Source organism: Cyprinus carpio, chromosome B11 (assembly GCF_018340385.1).
Source record: "Cyprinus carpio isolate SPL01 chromosome B11, ASM1834038v1, whole genome shotgun sequence".
NCBI lineage: Eukaryota > Metazoa > Chordata > Actinopteri > Cypriniformes > Cyprinidae > Cyprinus > Cyprinus carpio.
In genome coordinates, this window is record NC_056607.1 from 12,087,159 (window position 1) to 12,114,077 (window position 26,919).

The 26,919-nt window shown below is 37.1% G+C and overlaps 1 protein-coding gene across 1 annotated transcript in view; it reads right to left on the reverse strand.

The window, feature by feature from the left end:
* LOC109098308 (protein diaphanous homolog 3-like) overlaps positions 1–26,919 on the reverse strand; it is a 328,141-nt gene that overhangs the window by 124,611 nt on the left and 176,611 nt on the right. Inside the window, 3 exon segments of the mRNA XM_042733923.1 lie at positions 568–669; positions 2,553–2,647; positions 3,965–4,057. Of these exon segments, the coding sequence (XP_042589857.1) occupies positions 568–669; positions 2,553–2,647; positions 3,965–4,057 (290 nt within the window).

Genomic DNA, 26,919 nt, shown 5'->3' on the forward strand with positions numbered 1-26,919 from the left:
CAAGTTAAACTAACATTTTGTGAATATAAATGTATTAATTAAAACCTTGACATTCACTAAGGGCCTCAGCAAGAACTGTTTTATTAACTACAGAGCAAACAGTAAAGACAGCTAGGTTAAAACTGTGTTAATGTGTCAGGTCTACCATATGCACTTTCCATTAGAGAATTACAGTAATTCTTTCTCTGTTCAGAGACACAATACACATATTGGGTTGTACAATATGTAGTTGTTTTGTTTGTGTCTAGATGATATCGGTTTCGTTTTCAATTTAAGAGATTAAATCTTTTGTAGAGGGACAAACACAACATCGACCTGAGAAAAGTTTAAATAAAAAAAATGACTGATGACTTCTAACTGGACATGTCACTAGACTGAAGAGTAAATTCATATGAAAACCATTCAGAATTGAGAAGAGAGAGAGAGAGAGAGAGAGAGAGAGAGAGTGAGTGTGTGTGTGTGTGTGTGTGTGTGTGTGTGTGTGTGTGTGTGTGTGTGTGTGTGTGTGTGTGTGTGTGTGTGTGTGTGTGTGTGTGTGTTTGTGTGTGTGTGTGTTTGTGGAATTACCACTACTCCAAACTGCTCCGGTTCAGAGAGGTTGGCAAATTCGCTCTTGTACTTGACCAGTGCGTTCAGCTGCTCCTGTTCAGGCAGGTACTTCACGAGATTCTGGAGGGGAGAACAAGACGAAGAACTTGTGTTACAAAGAATGTGTGCTACATTCATTCAATTAACAGTTCAACTTTAACCTGCAATCTAATTGTTGATGGTTTAGTTCTAGTGTCTAGCCATTTAGAGGAGCTCCTCATCTAAATCGACTCTCTGGCAATTAATGACACACTAGATTAATTGAAGGGACTATATATCTCCCTGTAGAATTCTGAGGTTAAGCATCTTGCTCAAGGGCAAAACGGCACTTGAGCAGACCTGTGATCTCAGTAACCCTCCAGTTCATGGGTTGGCCCAGGCTGGAAATGAAACTACAACCTGCTCATTAGCAGGTCGAATACTAAACACTCCATAAAAAATAAATTATTAATGCAATAACTTTATTGTGATACATACCTTTTTTTTTAACTTATTTTATTTGATTAAAAATAATAATGGTCACAGACTCTGACATTTCTTTGTTTAGCTTCAGACTATGATTCCACCTAGTCAGAGGATATCAAACACGTTTGATATTTTCAGCCTGTTTTAGAAAACTTATTGTTTTCATCTGTTACACATCTCCTAGCAACGAGGCATTTCTGTGTTAGTTTGTTGTGTTCAGAATGACTTGAATGTATCAATATTAAAAAAGTTGGAAATGAATTCACACCACTAACACAGCTTCATCATAATATGTGGTTTTATCTCAAAGCATTGGTAGCACTATGATGTTTCGTTATCCATTTCAGCATCTCCTTTCCCAAATCAGCTGCTGTCAGTCTCCATTAAGTCTATCATATAAAAAGTAAATGCTAAGAAAAAATACATAAAATAAATGTTTTAGCAGCAATTTAATCATTTTTATGCATGCAATCATGTGAACGTCTATCCACAGCGTGTGTTCTCTCAACCTCTCGTGTACCCTTGTCACTCTCCATGAGATCATTAAATCATAGATATATATAGATATCCAGCGATTCTCATTTATTAACGTATTGCGATCTTGTTATTTTTTGAATCTGTAACTCATAGGTATTGGCATAGAGTAAAACAATATAAACACACTTTTAATTAACTGCTTATCTGTGGGGGTTCAGATAAAGTCAGAAAGCACCTATCTCAAGCCTCTTACTTCAAAAGGAAAAACTTTGAAGCTTCATATAAGCATATATGAACTGGTTTAGTTTATCTCCAAACGGTCACTTCATTATCGCACATGAACATGAGCCAAATAGATGGATGGCCACTTTTGTCTATGACTCCAAAATGAAATATATAGTATAGATGCATATGGCTATTTCTGTTGTTCCCATCTCAGTCATTAACATAAGTATAAGGGTGCTTTAAGTGGTAAGCAGTATAAAATAACAAAGCCCTGTTATGGATCTAAAGTAGTGGATATTTTAAAACTATAATAGTAAATGAGAACCTGCTGTGCACTGAGCTACTGAAGAATACATAAAGCTGAGCCTCACATCAGTGCTGAATGATAAAAAGCAGGAGGAAATCAAAGAGAGGGAGAATGTTTCATGTATTTATAAAACAAAAATGAAATAAATGCATTTAAACCATGCAACAGTAGAAAAGTGTCAAACAGAAGATTCTGCTATGCCGCTGTACAGTCTTTCTATGATGCGCTTGATGAAATTCTAAAGCCATGAGAAACAATAGTGTATAGTGACGCAGTCATATGATTTAAGCATAGACCATCTTCTTCATTATAACAGTAAAGCTATTCATAATAACCAAGTATCAGTAATACAAGCACCCTATAACATAGATGTGGAAACCGTTTACCGTGCTGCTGAAAAATGTACCCGGAATTGCTCACATTTGTGGCTGTCCTCTCTGAACATGGGCATGCTTGAAAGGTCATGAATGGTGATGAGAGGTGATGTTACCTGGATCATGGGCTCAGTCAGCTGATCCTCGTCCACCTCTAGAATCATTCTCCTGATCTCCTCATAGGGCATACGGAACGACCCCAGGAAAATGGCTAAGGTAGCGAGAGAGACACAGTTTACATCAAAAACCCCCTGCAGTATTCATCAACAGGCCACACACACTCTTTGTCTTTGGTGCATGTATGTCCACAGCACTGTGATAATATCTGATAAAAAGAAAGAATGAGCCTGACGTCGTCTGCATTTGAAACTCACTTCAGCTAGTCGAGACGAGGGCCAGACGAGGCAGTATCAAGATAACATTCATATATCAAGACAACAGGGTTTTTACCTCGGCCTGCATTTGTCACAAATACTCACAGCTCCTGAGCTAAAATCCGATTTCAGAAGAATGGCAATAAAGGGAAGGTGAGAGAAGGAGTAAGTGAATGACAGAAGGATGAAAAAGGGTGAGGGACAGTGATCTGACTGGCGGGGTGTTCAGCTGGGACAGGAACATTTTATTTCTCCCTTTCCCTTTTATAACAGAACTTTGCTTATTGCCACAGAGACACTCGGATAAATGAATTAGTGTGAATACATGCAAATGAAAAACAGAGAAAAAGTAAAGAAGTGGGGAGAAAAGCAGTTTAAATGTTTAAAAACAGATGCAAAGAGAAGTGTCTGTGAGAGATGGAAAGAGAGAGAGAGAAGACAATATATAACAGCACAAGACAGCTGTTGTTGTGTACCTCAAGGTTCTGAGAAAGAAAAAGAAGGACGGACACAAGGAAAAAAGGACACCTGATTCACATACCTTTCTGCACAGTCAGAGCAGTAGGGAAATAACTTTTTAATACTGTTTCCAAAACAACATGAAAATCATCAAAAAATGAAGAGGAGAAGACAAGTCTAAAAGCTGTTTATTTCTGCTCATCTGCACTATGTTTGTCATTGTTGGTCTATGCACTTGCTATACTTTTTTTTTTTTTTGTGTTATTGCATCTAGGTCTATTTTATGAGTGTCTTTTGCTATGACTGTTAGGTTTTTGAGATAGAAGCTCAAGTTTGTTGCCCCCCTTTACCCTAGCTAATGTTTAAATTGATTTTTAAAAATGATTGAAAAAAGCAAACAAAAAACCTTGATTACCAAACAAAACCAAACCAAACTAAACCAAAAAACAAACAAACAAAAAAACTAACCAAAGCAAACCCAACCCAAGACAAAACAAAACAAAAACTAAACCAAACACAAAACAAAAAATGATTAAAAAACAGCAAACAAAAAGACCTTGATTACCAAACAAAACCAAATACAAAAAAAAAAAAAAAAAAAACTAACCAAAGCAAACCCAACCCAAGACAAAACAAAACAAAAACTAAACCAAACCAAACCAAACCCAAACCAAAGATTACTGGATAATACTCACAGAGGTTCTGTGCAATTTTCGGGTCCAGCACCTTCAGTTCTTTGACTCTCTTTTTGATGGATTTCTTCTCTAGTTCCTCCTCTTCTCGTCGAGCTGAAAATCATCATCAACACAATTTATTACCACACCCAAGTACATGTATGCAGAAAACAAAAAATACCAGTGTGAACAAGCAAATTCACACACAGACAGTCACAAAACTGACACAGTGCTTGAAGCATACTAATGGGCTACAACAGTAGGAACACATCAGTCCGTGCTTAATTTTTCACCATTACTGTCAATCATATGTGGGAAAGAAACTAGCATTTCATCTTAAACACCACTGAACAGAAAACACTGAATAATTAAAGAGCCAATCCTTAAGGAAAATGCATTTAATGAGGACCCGTGGGGTTCTGTGATACGTTGACCTCTCGGGGTCAGATGATGATGAGCAGGATGGCATTGCGTAAACGTCATGTTGACGAGACAGGAGGAGAGTGATGTAACGTGTGTTGAATGGAAAACTGCACACTTTCAAACACCCATAATGCTCAATAAATGCTTTGATTTGAGCATGTCCATGATAGCCAAAAACATTGTGTAGCTTAAATGTAAACTTGTCTATGATGCCCATAAATGCTGTATAAGTATTAAGATTCGATTCAAACATGTTGATGTTGCCCCAAAACACTTTCTAGTTAGGTAGCGTCAACTGAGCTCATCTATGACACCCAAAACCGCTTTCTAGGTAGGTAACTTCATGATGAACATGTCTATGATACCCAATAACACTTTCTAAGGTAAGTAGCTTCAATTTCAGTTTGTCTATGATGCCCCAAAACACTAAGTAGGTCAGATTAATTTGAATTAATTTGAAAATTCTGTCCAGGTAGGTGGTTTCAATTTGAACATGTCCAAAAATACTGTCTAGGTAGCTCATTAGGTTTTGAGGCAGAGCCAATGAGTGTGTAATGGTCATGCTGAGAGAATAAGGGGATTGGTCTTTGGCAAGACAGCTGTGAAGAATGAGATTAGAGCCACACAGCTGTGCTGACTGTAGTAAATGGGGTCACACTCACATACACTCGCATACACACTGTATGCATTTAGCTTGCTCTGCATGGAGATTTTAGGAAGGGAGCTAAATAATTTGATATCATGTTTCTCTGTCTTTTGTTTGGCTTTTAAAACAAATAGAACTTAGGAGGCAATGCAGAGGTCATTGACTAACAGGTTAAACAGCTCCCTCTTCAGATCTCAGAAGAGAGATAATGAGTGATAAATAAAAAAGAGAAAAGAGATGATGAGAGGAGCAGATGGAAAGCAAGGGGTTTCAATACAAGTTTAATTATTTAAGACACCAGATTAAGAGAAGTAAACGCAGGTCTCCGGAGAGAGGTGCATAATTGTCTTGTGCACTAATTAACATGGCTGTCTGGATACCAACTTTAATCTACAGGAAAAGAGCCCTATTCACACAAACAGCTAGCTCAGATGCATAGTTAAACCACAACAGCATTAGCCTTTTACATTCACACACAGAGATGACAGTGACTACAAAAGAAAGTCAAAGTGACTAGAAAACACCCTACAAGCTCCACAGGTTATTCAGCCACTAGCTATTTTCCAACCTAGTGAGCTGCCTACCTAGACTGCACTGCAAAGCGCTAGAAGGACACCGGCGACAGGCCAAAAGTGACACCTTTTGGTCAATCTAAGCCAATAGTACATACTAGCAGAAAAGGCAAGTCAAGAATGTTCAGAAAGTTTGAGGCTGGTAAGATTTTTGAAAGAATATATATATCAAATCAGAAGATTTTATATATATATATATATATATATATATATATATATATATATATATATATATATATATATATATATATAATATATATATATAAAATTTATTCACCTTTTTGAGCGAGGGTTGGGGGAGTGTCTTATGCTCACCAAAAGTACAGTTGTTTGATCAAAGAAAAATTTAAAAAAATTAATAAATAAATTAAAATAAAACTGTGAAATATTATTACCATTCTCCATATATTATATTTTTAAATGTAATTTATTCCTGTGATGAAAAATTTTCAAAGCAGTTACTGAAATCATTCTTATATTCTGATTTTATACTCAAATTTATTCACCTTTTTGAGCGAGGGTTGGGGGAGTGTCTTATGAAACATTTCACACTATTATCAATGGTGAAAAAAAGTTCTGCTTTAATGGAAACTGTGATTTTATTTTTTTTTGTTTTTATTTGTTACTTTCTTTGTAAAATTTTAAATATCTTTACTGCCACTTTTGATCAATTTAATATTTTCTATTACATCTTTTCTAACATTCTCTAATCTAATTTTTCAATTTCTATTTTCTAAACAATAGTTGTAATTTGTTAAAAAAATAAAATAAAAAAAATTTACCGACCCCAAACATTTGAACAGCATTTTCAAGTTTTGAAATTGATTAAATTTTAGTTAGGATGCCATCTTAGAAGGCATTTTTCTATGTAGGGAAGAAGACAGCAAGGCAGCTCACTAGGTCCCAAAGCCCTAGAGTATTGTCTCTGGTTGTTTTTTATTTTTTATTTTCTTAAATACCCAATGGACTGAGTCAGCATGGGGAAGGGGCCACATGCAGGAAAAACTCACTCTCCATACGTCCACACACTTACTGTACTTGAGTGGCTCTTCCACAGGTTCACTCTCCTCAGACACTTTAGTGAGCAGAGAAAGGATGGAGAAGATAGAAAACAGAACAAGAATGCAAATTACAGAATCAGAGACAGCAGCCAACAGAAAAAGACAGTGAGAGCCAGAAAAAACAAAAGAAAACGAGACAGAAACAGAAAAATGAGCCTGAAGACCAAGAGAAAGTAGAGACGTGATTTCTCATTAAATTCCACAATTAATTGTTAATTATGCTAAAACTCTGGAGCGGACAAATTTGATTTGGCGAATTGTGGGATGGCTAATACTTGAGAAAATAAAACCCTAAAGAACTAATTGTAATCAGTTGGCAAGATGGAGGAAGATTATTAAAGATTCATGTTCTCTATGTAATTGGAACAAATTAGCTGATTTATCCTTTATATCACATGCAGATCTCTAAGACCAATTCAAACACTGACAGATGTAGCACATGAAATACATGACAGCAGGCCTGCGATGTACAGATATAGGGCACTCTAAAAACACAAGAGTCCATGAACAGCTGGAATATCGATCTGAAAGTACAGCCCTCTCACCACCCCTCCATCAAGCCATTCCATTCATATCACCCCACTTCTACAGAAGGAGAAGAAAGCAACTGTGTGTGGGATAAAGATATGCAGTATTGATCTGTTCATCATGACTAACAGCCGTGCCATCAAAACTATGCCCATTCATTGCACACACACACACAGCACATACACACTTAACACATATGCAAGTCAGATGATGCATGATTCACGGTGCCGTCTCACAGAAGCACACAAAACCAAAGTGTGTGTAACGGCCTTCACTGCTTGAATGCAAATGTATGATATTATGGCCTCTTTAAAGCATCTAAGTATTGTGTTTTTCTTGCCTTTGAATGGGAAAGCACGTGGTAAAGAATTTATTTCTTTAAGGAATAGTTCAATAGATTCAACAACTCAATCTATTATCCACTGGATTTTGAATTATTGCAGAAAATATCCTCTGTAACCAACAAAAGTGTAAGATTCTAACATGTTTGTTCATTGTATATCAACAGCATCACCACAACTAAGCTTTCCAACAACTCATTCTTTATTTGAAATCTACACGTTTGAGTTTGAATGGTATAAACACAAAGAGGCTGTAAAAGCAGGTCTAGTGAGTAGGTATGTTATGCCTTTCGGTCGATTCTGTGTATCATCTTTGTTCATAAATCTATAGATTCAGCTACACCAAACTGAACTATATATTGCCTCACTTACAAGCACAGCTGATTAATATTAAACAGACAAATACATTTTGACGTAGACAAAGAACAGTGCTTTAAAGGTCTTTCAGACAGGTAATTTTTCACATGCTATGTACTACACTGTCACCATATTAAAGGGCACATTAAAGGCCAAGCAAAAGTCACTAAACATCCTTAAAAGCGCCATTGGATTTGCAGTTTGCCTGGTGAGCGAGGTTGCAGCAAGAACGCCAGTGTTGCAGATCTAAGCCAATTCAGTGATTCCTGCCACACATTTGTAGTGAGAAGTCGTTAACCCCATCAATTAACATTTAGATCGCTAATGAAAGGGCAACTGACATGAAATGGTCTAACATGGTGTCTTCCAAATGTCACGAAGACTATATATATCTAATGAAGCACTGGCAGTGATGCAGATGAGAGGGTTGATACCAAAGTATCTTGCATAGAAATAGAAGTTGTGTGCTATAAACTGAGCTGCTGATGAACTGATGAAATGTGTATTACTGTGTACTGTTCACAACATATACAAGACATTTACAAGTATTAAGTATAAACTGTTCAGTATGCTGTAAGCAGCACTTTCTTGAGTGTTTTGGTGCTGTTGGGTTTGGGAAATTGACCTCCATGATAAACTTCCCTCCCTCCTTCCCTCACCAAATCAGGCACACAATAACCTTCTCAATAAATAGCATAACAATCTTCTTTCGGACACAAGAGAAGGAAAACGAGACTGATGATGATCTAGAAAAATGACATTTTATCATCTTCCCCACCCTCCAAATCTCTCTCTCTCTGTATGTCTCTGAGAGTTGTGTTAAAGAGAATGGGAGATGAAATAAACAGGGATTGAAAGGGAATGAGGGATGGGCTGTCAGGCCCATGAGACAGCCTCCAGTATTCCAGCCCTTCTGATCAAGGGCTGCTTAATCATGCCACAACATTACTGCAATGTTACCGCAGCGTCAATACTGTGATGCCAAGCTAAAGTGCTCATTTCACAAACATCAATCTTTGTCTTTTTCCACAGTCAGCAAACGGACGAAAACATTTGTTGTGTACGAACTTGTACAGATGCGCAGAGAAAAATAACTATAAAAGTTGCCATAGGTGCCTCAATGTGTTAAGCTCCAATACATAAGTTACTTTAGACAAAAGCATCTGCAAAAGAAAAAAAAAAAGCATGCGCTTTGAAATAGCAAATGATAAACTTTAGTAACAGTTGCTGGCTCCATGAATCGCATGAATGCTTAGCACGGGTCTCTCTGGCATTTTCAAGAATCCGCACTAAAGCCCACATTAAAAAGAGATTAAACCATCTGTGGAAATGAAATGAGGAGACATGCAATGATTATCATGATAAAGTGCATATTTATGATTGGTGATTTGGTGCCGAAGCTGGCAGGCCTGATTGTATGCGTTTCCAATAATGCTCCAGTATTTGTAGAGATTTGTACGGGTAATAAGACGGGGCCGCAGGGAGACAGTCATCAAAGGACCTGGCAAAAGAAAAAGCCTGTAATGCTACAGAAAACCCAACACTAATTAAACACTCTCCTCCTCTTTTGTTCATCTCAATCCCGCTCGGATTCTTTGTGCTGAACCTCACGGTCTATCCGCCCAACTCCAGCTGTCATCCACGAGTTTCTGTTTCTCCTTACACTATCCTGTCTTCTGTCTTTTCATTTGCTTGCTCTGTCCACCCAGGCAGACTTGTTTGGCAAGTGTAAAGTTTAGCTGTGAAACAGGATGTGCAGTTTGTGGCCTGAATTAGGAGAGACTTGAGATTCCAGACAGAAGACAGAAAGACAGGACAAATAGTGATAAAAAGCTGAAAACTGTCAAAATCAACTTCTGTCGACAGAAAAAAAAAAAAAAAAAACATCGGGTCAGACAAACATCTGAAAACCAACACATGCATATGCAAAACAGAGTTCAGAAATACTTGTCTGTGTTAAATTTTCATGTTTTTGAATATTCTGTTCTAGGACTACAAATCTCTGTACACTTCTGCGGTAGTGTTTGGTCTATTTTTATGTGTTAAACAAAAATAAAGCATCAACCAAAGCTAAGGATCAGCTATGTGTCATTCTCCCTCCACAATTAATGTAATTTACAAGCATACTGCTCAATAAATTTTTTTTTTAAAAAAAGCAAGCCTCAAAATTGTGTAAACACATTAATATGATAATATTTGCTTAAAATCAAGGCTAAAACATTAAATTGAATACTATATGTAACCCAGAGACTCTCTCAATACAGCCAGAGATCTGAAAAATGTTTAAGACCACTAGATTATTTATCTACTGTTATCTAAATAGCTTCTTTATTTTCTCATGACTAAAATGAAGATAGTTTTGGAATAAAAGCTTTACCATGGCAGAGTCCATTAAAAGCATGTGTCACCTGCAAGAGCCCTGTGTTCACTCAATGGAATAAAATTCTCTCCGCTGTGTTAATGCACATATTCTACATGCAAAAAACACACACAAAGAGAGTGGGGGGAAAATAAAACATTTCATCCAGTTTTTCCCCCCTTTATTTCATTCTCTCCATCAGGGTGCGAGATAAGTGGATGAGAGGGAAAACAGGTCTATTATCAATTCCTCATTGCAAAAAGGGAAAGGACGAAGCGTGGATGAAAAATCATCTTTGCAAAATAAAGTCGCGGCTGCAAATGTATTTTAAACGAGCCGGTACATTACGCTACTGATGTAAGAGCCTCACACGGCAAATTGTAAATAAATTGTGCTGCTTTTATTACAAGACTGCAGCAAACAGAGAAAGAGGGAAACAGGAAAGGATATTAGGAAATAAAGGAAAAAATAGCAAAAAAGGAGAAACGATGATGCCGAGCTTTATACTAAGAGAGAAAGAACTTCATTATAGTATATGTGATCAGAAGTAGATCATTCACTGTCTAATCTCACTGTTTGCCTCCACACATGCACAAGAGAAAACACATGCTCATCATTTATCACTCAACATCAACATCAATCTAAGCTCCATTACCCATGATCCTCTCTGACTAATCAACAGCTGGGTAAGACTCCTGCTAACCTCTTTGACCTCTACTCTATCATTTGCTTTGCACGCACACAAAGGTGCACATAAAAACGTCATGCATTTTGACAATATACAAAAAAGCAACACTAAATCACTATACTGACCTCAGAAAATGTACACAAAAACACAGAACAGAAATTATTCACCCATGTCTACTAAAAACAAGGTTCTTTTGCCACATTTCAACCAGTGTCATAGTACTTCATCTACTGTATTTGTACAGTTTTTGCAAATGATCTTTCAGTCCCTTCTTTACCTGACCTCAAACGCTTTCAGCTGGAATGATCATTCATCTCATCACTGGTTCATTTATCTTTGATTAAAAAAAGCAAACAGGCCTCATTTAAACCTCGCTCAGTCTCTGATGTGACTGTCACTTAAGAGGATTTGATGATGGTCACTCATGATTGAAAACACATTCTACACAGAATCAAAAAAAAAAAAAAAAAAAAAAAAAAAAAAAATGAAGCAGCAATAGAACCGCTGTGAAAAGGAAAGCAATTGTCGTTAGACAAAAAAAAAGTACCATTATCCAGAGGGATGGCCTTATTTAATGAAACAAAAATAAAGCTCAACATTTAAAGTAGTAACAAACAGAAAAATAAAGATGTCAAAAGAATATTCTCTACCATTCAAATGTTTTGGGTTCGTAATGTATGTTAATGCTTTTTAAAAATGTCTCCAAAAATGCTCACTAGGGCTGCATTTATTTTAAATAGTACTGTGAGATATTTAAACAATTGAAACAACAAAAAAAAGTTTTCTTGTTTAATGCATTATAAAATGCTATTTATTCTCATGATGGTAAAGCTGAATTTTCAGCAGCCTTTATTCCAGTCTTCAGTATGTTATTTTTCTTAATTATTGACTTTTCTTAAAGCAATGTTGAAAATGGTTGTGCAGCTTAATATTTTTGTGGAATATTAGGTTACACTTTATTTTAAGGTGTAATTGTTACAGTGTAATTATAGATTTAAGTACTGAGTAATATTTTAAATTTGTTTTTATATGGTTAGGATTATGTTTTTGGTTTTTTTTATTGGTTTTTGTTTTTGGTTTATTATTGTTATTATATTATGTGTTTTTATATTTGGTACATGTAATCTATATGGTTAGGATTAGGATTAGGGTTTGGTTTAGGGTTATATTAAAAATAAAGAAATAAATGAATAAATAAAATCATCATTCTTTGATTAACAAAGTTGAAATAGAAAACTTTTCTAACATTATTAATTTATTTAATATTTGTTGTATTTATGTGTTTGATTTATTATTTTTTTTATTTTGTTTTTTTTGCTAAATTAAATCAGTTTCTAAGCAACTTCTTTCTTTTCTTTCTGACCCCAAACTTTTTACCGGAAGTGTTATTTCTTGCTTTTTTCCTTTAGGACAAAAGTGTAACAGCAAAAGCAGGCTCACAGCTGAAGCTGCATGTGCAGCTGCATGGCACTGTTTATGAGCAAGTATGCAGGCTGTAACCTGTATGGTTATGGCAGCCGAAATAAATGTGCAAGCAGTGTGAAATAACAGTGGCCTAATAGTGGGTCCCTCTACAAAAGAGCCAGAGCCATATTTAGGAACACAGTATGAGTGTGTATGTGTAAGAGTGAGATGAGTACTGTGAGAATGGAGCATCCTGCTGCGATCACCCTGGGGTCCGACACAAAAGAGCCAAACTAGATTAAAAGCTTTAGAGGTAATTCTGCCTGCTAATTTCAACACACTCAAATGAATGTGAGCATGTTGATAAAGCAAGTCCATTTTAAATTTCATATATAACAACTAAATGAAAATGAGCGAGTGTGATGGATCAAGAAAATGGACTGAATCCCAGTGCTAACTCTCTCTTACACACACAGACGCAATACCCTATCATAATGTGAATAGCTCACACACTTGTAGATGTCCCCCTGCTTAATAAGCTGATTTAAGTCCTTTTCTTCTTGTAGCATCACTACAAATTTATCTGTACTATTTCCTGATTTCTATTTCTGACTACTAACTGGCTACATCTGGCCATTGTCTCTAAAAAAAAAAGAACACTAACAGTGTCATGTTTTTGTCAGGGTGAGAAAAAAGGCTATAGAACGAAGCATGCCTCTATACATTGTTTTCTTTCTCTCCTGTCTCTCTGCAACTCAGTTGCCCTCGTCATTTGAGAGATTTGGATTCTTCCCTGTCTCTTTAAGCTGCTCTCTGGCCTGTTATTATGTTACCCAAGAGCAGCTCACCTAATTGGATGCCGCTGATTATGTAACGGCTGATGGACTAAGGCCAGAGATAGTCATTTGGCTGCACTTTTCCTGGTGACCATCTTAGCGAGGAGTTTATAATGCTTCTGTGAGACACAGAAACACTGAGAGGTCTTGAGCTTTGATCCCTCCTCTACAGAAAGCTGCAGGGAGATGCTTCTTGAGAGCTGGAGAGACGATGAGAAATATAGACAGAAAGAATGACAGAAAGCCTACATACCCTGAAAAATATAAGTTAACTTATTGGAAACTGTAATTACTGTAATGAGAAAATATTATTATTGTTATTATTATTATGAATATGTTATAATTATATATTTTTTTTAAATTGTAAAGAATGTGTAAAGAACAATTATAATTATTGTAGTTGCTGGGAATTTGTAGGGCATTTAATCTACTACTTTAGCAAAAAGATTTTAATTGAATTACTTTAATGGTAATGAGATGTTTTTGCATTATATATAAAATAAATATTGTAATTATATATTATAAAATATACAATACAAATAATAATACATTTTCTGATTATTATTATAATTAAGTTAAGTTAAGTTAAGTTAAGTTAAGTTAAGTCAAGTCAAGCCTTTTTTTGCCATGTACAGGAAATGTTGAAACGAAATAAATATATAACATTTAAGATGTCTTTTGATTGCGGTTGATTAAAATAATCAGCAAGTAAACGGCCAACATCAGGTCAAAGTCTCAGATGTCCAGCTGTGTCTGCATGATTGACTTTGAAACAAACCATTCTTCACAGGCAGAGATAAAACGCTTGAAAGGTTGTAGTCCAATCACTCAGGAGAGGGTTATGACAGCCGTTCTCACTCCAGGGGTTCTTAAGGACTTCATTACCCATTAGTCATCAGTGTGACGGCCCCTGAAGCAGCGGTGGTCTTGTGGAACGTTGTGGCACATGTTGACGGAGTGCTGAGAGAGTGTGTGGAAGTGTTTTAATCCCTGGCCACTCTGGTGGGCCGTCACTGCATCGACCGGGGCGTTAGCGTCTGACAGGCTGATTAATAAGGAAAGAATGTGAGGGACCACACTGTCTTCCAACTACTCACACCCTGCTGTGATAAAACACGAAATCACAAATACTTCAAATTGCAAGACTAGGATTGGAGGGGCAGTGTTGTCTAGGCACACAACTTCTCAAAAGTTCAAAAACAGAAACACAAATTTGGTCAGTCGCAAGTGAACACGTTCTGGTTCTTCATGTCATTCCAGACAGACTGGATGATGATGATGAGATCAGATCTTTGTGTGCAGCACTGGCTGTTGTCAAACAACAATCTCACTGGATTATTACAATTAATGGTAAAATTAATGTTTGAAAATGTAAACTGCTATTTCCTACTGATACACTACAGCAAAAGATAGTTTAAACTGACTTAAAACCATTTTTTAGCTGGTGAAAACACTAGTGTTCTAAAAATTTTGGCCACCACTGTAATTCAATATAATATAGTATAAAACCTATATTTCATCTCTAGTGAATGAAGTTGTTTGTGTTTGCTGCGCTAATCTGGAATACACACAGAGCGATTGGCAGAACCTCGTACTTGATTTCACGGTGATCTGGAAAACAGTGGAAAAGTATTTGGTTATACATGTGGGGTAGACGCCTGATTACTTAGCGAAATGAAAGCACTTGCTCGATTTCATGGGTGCAGGCCAACACCAGTGACTGAATCCTCTCATAATCGTGGCACAAGCATGGATCGAGAGAGAGAAAAAAACAAATCATGGAGTGAGTGAAACCGCTTCAACCATGGCTCATTTCATTATAACCTGTGGCTGATGCACATAAACAGTACGTCCATGAATATAATGTGGACTAAACATGTTTTTTTGCTGCTGCGAATGAAATTCCCTTTCTCTCTTTAAAGGACACCTGTGTTGTCTGGATGAGAGATCACGTCCTAGTTGCCTGACCTGAATAACACACATATACACAATTAGCAGTGCTTGAAAAGAGCCGAGGCAGATGAGGCAGAGAGAAAGAGTGGCGTAAACGAGACTGAGTGGATGCCTCTAATAATGGGCTGTGCGTTTCTCGTCCATTAAGCCTGCGCTTCTCAATTGGAGGGCGTGGGGGACAGTGGCGCAGCGTCCACTGAAGTGTTCATCAGTCTTCGGTGATCTAATTAACATGATAAGATACGCCGTCCCACGGCTGTACAGAAGGTAAACGCAGCAACCGGGCAGAACGAAACCCTCTAATCACAACGCTGCTCAAATGTTTGCTATCAGATCTCTGATAAACTTCTCCTACAAGGTATGATGGGGCAATTACAGTCACAACACTTGGCTGAATTAACAAATAATAGAGAAGCAGTCATTGATTAGATTAAAATTACCATCTGTTAACAATGAGAAGACAGTGTTCAGTGGTAAATTGGAACAAAGGCTCAGCTCCGATATATTAATCCATCTATCTATCTATAATCATAGCACATGAACACACTCCACAGTCGGTGATGTGTGCAGGTGTGTTCGGCAAACAAGGGAGGTGATCCGCTCTCGACAATCAAGGGTAGTGATCACATCGGTGAGCACAAGCAGCCACGCCGAACCCCAGGCGCTCTGGGACGGAGAACGCAAGGACTGGGTTGTGTGAAATTACACTTTTCAATCTATCCTCTTTGTCTTCTATCATGCACCATCATGCAGCGTACTACATGAAAAATGAGAAAGAGGCTGTGCAAATTTCAACACGGCCTTCTGTTCTGCTTGCTTCTGCTGTTGTGGTTAGTTTGGGGGTGTAAATGGTTTGACTCAGGAGGTTTTAAAGCCCTGTAATGACAATCTACACCAGAGAAAAGCATTTAGTGTTATTTAAATACGCTCTCCACAGGCTGAGCTGTGGCAGAGGTGAAGACTTTTACAGAAAAATTTTCATTTTAACTAAAAGCGGACTTCTGACACATCCTTGATCAAAATATGAACGTAATGAGATGCAAAGAGAGCCAAGGGTGAATTCCAGAGGTGAAATACATAAATAACAGTTAATTTTTATGGTCCTAGTACGAGCGCTGGTCCAAAAATCAGAGAGCAAAAAAGACCTGCCAGTCTATTCTTCACCACGTTCTCAAAATCAACAATCAATTCGAAGAACAAAGGTGAATCACTGTCTGAAAAATCTGGGTAACCTATGACAACCTTGTCTGTCTTTTGTCTGGAAGGAGCAGAGACAAGAAACTGTATTTTAGTATTCCCTTCATTCTTCAAAAAATGCTAAATCCTCCTATTCTTTTTCCTCCGAGCTTCTTTGAGGTTGACCTTGAATCGGTGAGTCATATGCACAGGGAGTGCGAATGGCACAGTCGTCGAGGGGCAGAGGTGCGAAAGAGGCAGGGAGCTCGGCGCAAGGCTTCTCTGATGCTGCATTAGGGATGCAGTTCCACATCCCCCAAAGCCAAAGGGAAATAAAAGGCAGGAAGGCTATTCAACAGCAACCAATTTAGAGGTCTCCAGGAGAGCCAGAGAAGGGGACGAGTCTTAAAAACCCTGCCCCCTCGGAAATCCATCTTGGTGCGGCCATCTAATAAACAATTCCATTACCTGGCTTCCCCAGGTGAAATTAAATGTCATGGTTAAGTGTGACATGGAGAGGGGGGGAAATCGGCACAACTCCGCAGAAATTTCATAGCAGTCATTATCTGTGAGGGTCCACACCGGAGCCCGGAGGCACAGGTGAGGGGGTTTCTCGCTTTCTGATTGATAACAAGGTCTCCACTGGCGTTTCACGACTACAAGCGACTGTAAAGTCTTACGGTTGAGTCCTGAATATTTTGATCATCTACTGTTAAAGGGCATTCAAGCCAACAGTGATAAAAATTGCTGGAGGTCACCAAGCCTCAGTGGGTTGCTAGTAAGCGCTCCCGCTTAACAGCAGTATTCAGCAGCATCAGGACGCAGATCACCAGCAAAAAAAGACGCTTTGAAATAGAAAAACATTAGTGATGATGGTTTCGTTTACATCAAATTCCCTCATCAAAAAAACACTATACACAGTCAAATAAAGTTCCGCTTAATTTGTAATTGTTCCGGTAATTAGTAATTGTTCAGCTTTTAAGATTAACCTGCTACCAGTGTTGTAGTATTGAATTTGTTAGCAAAAACATGAGCAAGCTAGAATATAGTTAGACAATTTCAAAGAGTAAATTTATTCTATATTTACATTTAATCATTTAGCACACACTTTTATCCAATGCAACTTACAAACGAGGACAATAGAAGCAATCAAACCAACAAAAGAGCAACAATACGTAAGTGCTGTGACAAGTAGTCTAACGCATTACACATAACAAGTTTTTTTTTTTTTTTTTATAAGATAGAATAGAGAGATTGTGTTAATTTTAATTTTATTACATTCATTTTACACTTTTCTAAATCCAGCCCCAAAATTGCAAACACTTGCAAAAAACCAATGACCTCCAGTCACTTTGTGGATCACTGTCAGCATGAATGCTCTAAGATTGTGACGTCTTAGCAGGCTTGTTCCCATCATTCTATATCAGTTAAACTGGTTTGCACAGAAACCATACGCTTTGGAAGGAGCTGAGTCTGTAGTAACTCACCAGATGAATTATGACTGACAGCCTCTTTCAAGAGCTGCAGCAATGTGCGCTGAATCAAAATTATCCAGACACTTACACAGCCTCGATATTTTCACCAAAATGCTTTCATGTACCTGCTTGAGAAGCGTTAAGACATCAAACTGCGCGCAGACAGATGTTTTAAAAACCACATTGATGTATCACCTATAGTGGACTGAAAGCTTAAAGAGCGTAATCACCTGCACAAGCTGCGAGCAATGGTTTTCATAGAGCTTCCTATTTCAGACGACTCACTCGATCATGCTGAAAGCTTGTTGTTTGAGTCGGGTTCAGTCGGGTTACGTGACAGCTTGATACTGTAAGTCCAGACTAAATCAGCGGAGCTCCAAAGGACTGCAGTGCAGAAGTTGCAGTGATTGATAATGGGCCTTCAAGGCTGACAGACTTCAGCCCTCTGGCAAAAACGTAGGAAGTATCAGAAGTCCTCCCCTCTACAATCTTCACACAAAAAAAAAGATACCTTTGAGCATCCTGTTTTTATTTACTGGAAAATTATCTGTGAGAGACTCTTCTGAGACAGTGAGAGATCACAGCATTTCCCAACAACTTCTGATGTGTGACTATAGACGGCATGCTTGCTGAAGAGTTTAGTTAGGTTCTCCCTCCACTTACGCCGGCCCTGTCCGCTTTCAAAAGCATCAACACTTAACCTCAACAAGCTACACTTATCCTTTAAAATCAATGTCCCTTCTTCCTCAGATGGGTCGAAATTGGTGTTACGGTGGAAAGGTGAGATTAAGCACTGAATTTCTGGAATGTCTGTGCTCCCTCAAAATAAACTAAAAATGAGTGTTGTGCTCCTGAAAAATATCTGTACTAGCAGAACAGCAAAAAAAAAAAAACCTTGATAATTTTTTTGTTTTCTATTCACTGAGAAGCAACATATTACGACAGTAAAAAATTCCCCCATACAGCAAAAACAAAATGGGCTTTCACTAAATAAGTAGTGTTTTGAAAAGCCATTTTGTTATATCTGTATTTGTCTGATTTTTAATCAAAACCTTGCTATGAAACCTTCTCCACAAAGTAGAACATACTGCACAGTTTGTGTGAATAAGTGATGTTTCTCTGTAAGTGGTCCTGCCCTTCTCTACAGCAGCACTCTGATCAGGCCGTCTGTGTTTAGTCCATGCCAGCTTTAACATTTGTCTGTCTTCATCCAACTGTGCCTGCAATTTGGCCTCATGCTGTGCTCTCTAAAAATGGCTTTTAATATCCGTCTGAATGGCACAAATATAAACAGATGCTGTTGTCTTCTCATGGCCACCCTGCCACTCAGATTCAGTCTGAGAGGGTGTATGAAGCTAATTATCGAAAAACTAAAAGCAGCTATGCATTTCTTTGATTAAGATTTAATAAAGGAGAAGACCACATCCTCTCATGATCTCTGTCTCCCAGCTTGGCTTGTAGTGCCAGGAGTGGGAACAAAATTATATATATATATATATATATATATATTATATATATATATAGATATATATATATATAGATATATATATATATATATATACATATATATAATATATATATATATATATATATGTGTGTGTGTGTGTGTGTGTCTATATAAATAAATATATATAATATATATGTGGCAGAAATAATAATCAAAATATTGTTTATTGTCCATCCCTACAAACTGAGCAGACAAGCTGACTAAATAATTGAATATGAACAAAATGTGAGATACAGAACGTGATGGAGCGTGTTGAGCAATCACTACATAAGCAGGAGGACCCAGACTTCAAAGGTAGAATGCTATTGACCAACCTCTGTGTGAGCAGCCTTGTTTCAAGGTCTTCATGCCACTTCATGTAATGATAAAAACACAATCTTTCATTGAAATAACTGGCCTTGTATACCTTGATCCAGAGCAACACTGTGTTTTCAATCTGACCTTGGACAATCGGCCTTCAGCTGTACTTAAGCACACACGATACTGTAACCCTCAAAAATGGAAATTAATTTTGCAGTTCAAATACTTTGCATCAGCATGCTTAAACCATTTTCTGTCCAAATCTAAATGGTCAAACCCTTTGATCTGCAAAAACAGTTCTTCTTAACACTGTTTGAAAATGTAGCCATCTATCAGACATCTCAAAGTTCTATATTGATTTTACAAAACAAGAAACTTATTTTGATTCATATTCTGATCACTTATTCTGATTTAGACCTAGTTTCTGCAAACCAGAACAATCAAACCAATAAATTATTCTCAGATTAGCACTGAAACAGCGTGAAGAGAAAGGTGTCAGTAAATACAATAAGGGCAAAAAAAAAAAATTAGAATAAAAATAAAAATTACAATTAGAGACATATCCCAGTCAAAAAGGAAGAAGTGTGAACGTGAGAAGTGGAAGACCCAACATTAATAGGTCAGACAATAAGACAACAGACTGAATGAACGCTTAAAGTGGAAGTGAAGCAGTCAGTTAAGTTAACATTATTTAGTAAAGTGATTTCCACTTTGTTAAAAAATATATAACAAACATGATTAATGTAACCATTTTAAAGAAAAAGGATGTTTTGTTATAGATTTTGGAGCAAGGGCGCCACCATCTTGCAGTACCACCGAGTGTGACGTCACGGGGTCGGTTCGCTTCGCAGGACAGTGCAGTAATATAAGCATTTCTTTACATATTGAACACACAAATGTTATTTAAACACAAATAATTTGGGTTTCACCATAATTTGAATGAATATTCAACATCAAACTGTCTATATGTTAAGTTTTGATCATGGTATCCCAAACATTGTTTTCATAATGCAAGGCGCAACGTGATGTAAACAAACAATGCTTCATACAATATCATTCATGTCGCATTTTATTGTTATGTCAGACCATTAAGACATGTATTACATTGACTGGTTCACCAGTTGTATGTATCATATTTTATGTTCACATGCGAATACAATTAGCTTTCCTGCTGTTAACAGGACGTAACCAATCTGAACAATAGGACCAGTGCTGCTTCCTCAAAAAAGTTTATCATTCTCACGTGTTTTAAGTCGTGTTATTTAAATATTAAAGTGTTTTAAGCCATTCAAGCCTAAGACAGCCCAGAATAGATTTCAATGCGGTACTTACACGCTGTGATAGACCTTTTCTGAAAGAGATTTAAATGTGGTAAGTTACTCAAGCGGTGTGAATGTGATGGATCATTTCTGTTCGCGCCGGCGCCACACACACACACACACACAAAGCCACAGCTCATCTCGGACAACACGTGAGTAGGCTACCAAACGGAGCTTTCTTTCACGCCTTAATCAGCAAATGCACATAAAGCAAGTCAGAGTGACAAGTCTTGAGGTGTATCCACGTAAACGAGTATTTTTTCAGACCCACACTTTATCCCAAACCAGCAGGTTCATGACTTCTTCAACCCCTAATAGGTCCTACTGCTCGGCCCCATCCCCGTATATGCTCTAATGCATAGACAATTGCACTTATTATGAATAGTGCTTTTAAGGTCATCTTCCTCCATTTCAAAACAAGCGTGTGTTCAAAATGTAAAGAAATGCTTATATTACTGCACTGGCCATCGGAGTGAACCAACCCTGTGACGTCACCCGCGGTGATACTGCAAGATGGCAGCGCCCTTGCTCCAAAAGCTATAACAAAACAACCTTTTTTCTTTAAAATGGTTACATTAATCATGTTTGTTATATATTTTTTATTAAAATGGAAGTTATTTTCCTAAATAATGCAAACTAGACTGACTGCTTCATTTCCACTTTAAGGCCGGGACGCACCAAGCCAACGGTCTGTCTGTCTGTGTCTGGTGTGTTGCACACGTTGGCTCAGTTTGCCCAATTCAACATGCTGAAATGGTGTTGGGCCAGTCGGCGAGAGTGAGAACTCTGATTGGATGCTTAGTTTAGCGAACGAGTCAGTACCCAAGAATTAAAACGAAAGTGATAAAAACGAACAAGTAAATGAAGGCGTCACAGTTCGAATGATCTTACTCAAGCATTCTAATATGTAAATATTTTCATAACAACATGACCTGGTTAAAATGAATAAAGTTATCAACATAACTGATATTCAAAATGGTAAGCAAGCATTTTGGATATCTGTGTGTATAGTATAACCTTGTTTCAGTTTCTCCTTTTGAATGACGTATATATTCTATTGATAGCTGCTGATATTAGGTATTGTTGGGTATTGTTTGAATTTGATCGATTCTGATTCTGCTTACCGATACCGATTCTATTCGATTCCCAGTTTCGATTCCAATGTTAAATAAAAAATGATATCAAACATTTACTGTCTCTGCAAAACATTTAGTTGCAGCTGAATTTTAATTTTACAACATGTATCCGATTCCTGAACTTAAGTATCCGATTTTGGAATTGCAATCGATTTTGGATTCCCAACCCTAGCTGATATAGACAGTAAACTCCAACCCTCTGGAGTCGATTAACGCGTATACGCGTTTTGGGGTATTTTCTCCTGATAACCCCGAAAAGAACTTAAATTACACTTTCAGTTTTGATTGTACAGATAAGTGCAATACATCAATCGAATCTGTAAAAGGTCTACTTTTTTTTGTATACAGACATAATAACAACAAAACTTTGTGCACTTATAAAATAAAGATAACAAACAAGGAGTGCTGTCTGCAGCCTTTGTCTGCGCTGATCTTCAGTTACAAATGCGTCATTAAAATCAACTGTAACTCAGTGAATACTCAACGAAGAGACATGAGAGAGATATCTATAGAAAGCCTGACATGTCTACTTTTAAAACTAAACAAGTGCTGCTGAAAACAAATATTCTGTGATAAAGTAATCCATATGAAAAACAACGCGATGTCCGTTTTTCACGTCTCCCTTCATTATCTTCTAATGCGACCACGCCCCCGCGCCGAGCGCGCTTTTGAGATTCAAATGTTTCACTGAAGCGCGCGCGGCTTTTGAATACGCCCACACAACAGAAGACAACGCAGCGAGACTGTTTCTTCGAGTTTTTATTATTTTACTGTTTGCTTCGCGATGAGAGGAATAAGACATAATTCACCCCAAAAAGATGTGATGTGGTTGAGGATTTGAGATTTGGATTTCCTCAGAAAAAAGAATTAAGCACTTTATTCAGCAGAGTTCATAAACATGAGTAAGTCTCTTTTTATTTATTTATATACTTGTACTAGTTTTTTCACATAACGTGTAAACATTTTACTAGTTAGACTTTTTCCAAAGACTTTTTCCAAACTATAATTCCTGACTAAATGTATAATCAATTGAAATATTATGAAGTTTCAATAACAATATACGCTACTATACCATTCAAAAGCTTGATGTAAATAATATAAATGTAACAATAAATGTAACTGTAACAAATGTAACAATCATTGCTGTTCTTTCAATTTTTCCCCCCTAAAAAACCTGAAAAAAATATTCTCAGCTCTTTTCAACATTAATAATAATAATAATAATAATAATAATGATGATAATAATAACAATAATTGTTTTTTTTGTAGAAAATAAGATTGTTAAAAGGATTTCTGAAGGATTGTGTGACTGGAGTAATGATGCAAAAAATTCAGTTTGAAAGTCAGCTTTGATTTTTCCTAATAAACTGTTTAACTGCACTCACAAGTGAATATTAAATTATGTTTGGGATAAATTAAATATATTCTAAATAAACTACAAACATAAAATTATATACATTTATTTTGTCCACACATTCTTTCTTGTAACTCATCCCTCTCAGTCACACAGCTGACTGAATGGCTCATTATGCAGCTCATTATGCAGGCCTTTGTCTTCTCAGGTGTGGATTCATGATAGTTGACGCCTACTCGCATATGACTTTTACCCACAAAAAGTGTCTTAGAAAATTTAAATCAATATATTGTTTTCTGTAAGTGAGTAAACAAGATGATTTTCACATCATTTAGAAAAAAAAGATTCTAGGCTACAAGCTCCAGTTCTCAAAATTCCTGGGAACCAATTTTCTGTATGTGTTTTATTGCCTTATTCAAGTGATTTAACATTTTTAGTTTTTACATAACCACGCATAACATTTTTTTTCTCAAAAACACAATCATGTACATACATGCTGCTCACATATTATTATAGCCTAGTTTGTGCTGATTACAGTGAGATTAGACTTCAGCCATTTAGATATTTATAAGAAACTGAAAAAAGCACAAATGTCAGGGCATGACAAAACTTCTCCAGGCCCCAAAAATACCCTTAGACTCCAGAGGGTTAAGGTCATGAAAATAAACTTCTATTACATTTACAACACCTTTAAGCCTTTTTCTTTTTTTAAAGTTATTTTTAAGGGCTTTTATGCTTTATTGGACAGGACAGTAGAGAAATGACAACAAGAAAGTATTGGGCAGAGAGAGGGGAGTGAGATCTGCAATGGATGTCGAGACGGGTGTCAAACTTGGGTCGCCGCAAGCACATTTGCACTATACGTCAGAGCACTAACCACAAGGCTATCAAAATTTAAACCTTTAAGTCTTTCTATCTATTTTTTTCTTTATGACAGTAACTGAGAACAACAAATTGCCAAGTGTCTTTTGTCCAAATGTAAATTTCAAACTTAAGGGAAAGAATTCAAAAACTGTGTCTATTATAGTTTTTTTCATTGTGACGTGACGTGCCATACAGCCAAATATGGTAACCCATACTCAGAATTCGTGTTCTACATTTAACCCATCCAAAGTGCACACACACAGCAGTGAACACAAACCTGGAGCAGTTGGCAGCCATTTATGCTGCGGTGCTCGTGGAGCAGTTGGGGGTTCGGTGCCTTACTCAAGGGCACCTCAGTCGTGGTATTGCCAGCCGGAGACTCGAACCCACAACCTTAGGGTTAGGAGTCAAACTCTCTAACCATTAGGCCACGACTTCCCGACTAGCACTAAAAACAATTCACTGTGCAAAATCCTATTAATACAATCATAAACCTAGCAGGAGGAATGGAAGGTGTCATGCACACACAGCGCCTTGTAAACCCAGTGCTGACAGAAAGGACACGTTGGTTGTGTCACGATGGGGCCAGTTTGACATTTAATGACTTGTGTGCCCACAGCTGGAGAGAGCTGGCACAACACCAGACCAGCCGCCGATTCGCTCTGGTCATAAACACTCATCAAGCTACTGACAGGAAATGAGGGGGAAAACAGGCACCCGCAGGTACAAGGAGAAGACGAGGACGGAATGCGCTGCGTTTGGTCTGTGGACCAAATGACCGGTGGGAAAGCATCTGCCGTGAAAGGCGAGATGGATCTATCCTTGAATTTAACTATGACTCTGAAAGTGTGAAATATCTGTCCACTCTAATCTCACGCTCACACAAATGAGCATGGACACGTGTGCATTCATCAAGACCCCCGCTGACCTCAGAAAAAGGTTGCAGGTGTAAACATAATGACAATGATGTGAGCTCTTAAAAAAAAAAAAAAGAAGAGCATTTGACATTTAAAGACAAGCTAATGAAGTTAGTCAGAGGCCCCCTCCATAATGGCTGGTACACGGCTGGCCTGTGGGTAAGATGTGAGAAATGAGTGCACTTCAAATGGCAAATGAGGAAACGTCAATGAATGACTCATTGGACCAGTGTTGTGTGTTAAAAGACAGAGCAGGAAAAAAAAAAAAGAAAAGAAAGAGAAATGGAAAGAGCAAGCAAAAAGTAAACTGACCTTTGGCTTCTGTTCCAGCAAGCAGACAGCAGGGCATGCAGTAAAAGAGAGAGAAAGAGAGAGGGATTGTTGGTAAGAAGCTGGTAGCCATATGGACTGTCATGCTTTATACTGAAATAAAAACTCTGAGCTGGGAGCTAAGTGAGTTAGCCAGTTGTCCATTTGCAGCATGTAATTCAGTTAAAAGGCTATTAAAATCCTCTAATTTACCCCTGTAGACAGTGCAGGGCGGACATATATAAAAGCTGGGACTAGAAAAGCCGCCCATGTGCCGTTTTTCGAACTAAGGTTACAGAACAGAAAGAAAATGTGACATGGCTTATATACAGTAAAGGCAATTTTGTCAGGCATCTTCAGTGTGGCTTCTTGAACAAACACACTCCGTCTCCTCTGTACCTGTGCTAAAACAAAGGCTCAGAAAACTGTGCTAAGAAAATTACAATTAGACTTCAGCATCTCTGGGGATGGTATTAAAAAAGCAGGGATCATCAACTCGCCAGCACTGCGTCATTAGCCTCTCTTTAATTCACGATTAGAGTGATAACCTGCAGGCCAAGCTGGACTGATTAACTCGTGCTGACCTGCACTTATTCAAACTGCCACCTGGGAGCCCAAGCAATCAGAAGAAAGACAGGAGTCAGTTCAACATGCTACATGCAATCATGGTGCAAAATAACAGTCTCCTGCGTACAGAAATAATTTATGCTTATCTACACTTTTTAACTACTGCACTTGCATAAGTTTTTTTTTTTTTTTTTTTTTTTAATAAACACAAGTTTAAAGAGAAACTGAAATTCCGTCATTTACGCAACCTCAAAATGATATTCCATTTCTGAATAAGTTTCTTCAGTGAATCAAAAAAAGATGATATTTGACAAAAAAAAAAAAAAGTTTTTGCCCATACAATGAATGTCGATTGGGTACATTTGACATTGATTGTAATTACACAAACAAAACTAATCTACTGGACTTCTTAGCCTATCTTACCATCGTTCAGATAAACATGGGTCAGAAAAATAAAAGTATTAAAAACATTTGTATTAATTAAATATAGGATGAAAAACTTCTATGATAATTAGAAATTAGAAACAAAATAAGTACTAAAATTACTAAAACTAAAAAGAAAAATACTACTACTATTAAAAAAAATTACAAAAGCACATAAATTACTAAAACTGAAATTACAATGAAACTGAAAATATAAATATAACAGCTAATTCAAAATATTAATACTATAATAATATATACAGGTGCTGGTCATATAATTAGAATATCATCAAAAAGTTGATTTATTTCACTAATTCCATTCAAGAAGTGAAACTTGTATATTATATTCATTCATTACATACAGACTGATATATTTCAAATGTTTATTTCTTTTAATTTTTGATGATTATAACTGACAACTAAGGAAAATCCCAAATTCAGTATATCAAAAAATTTGAATA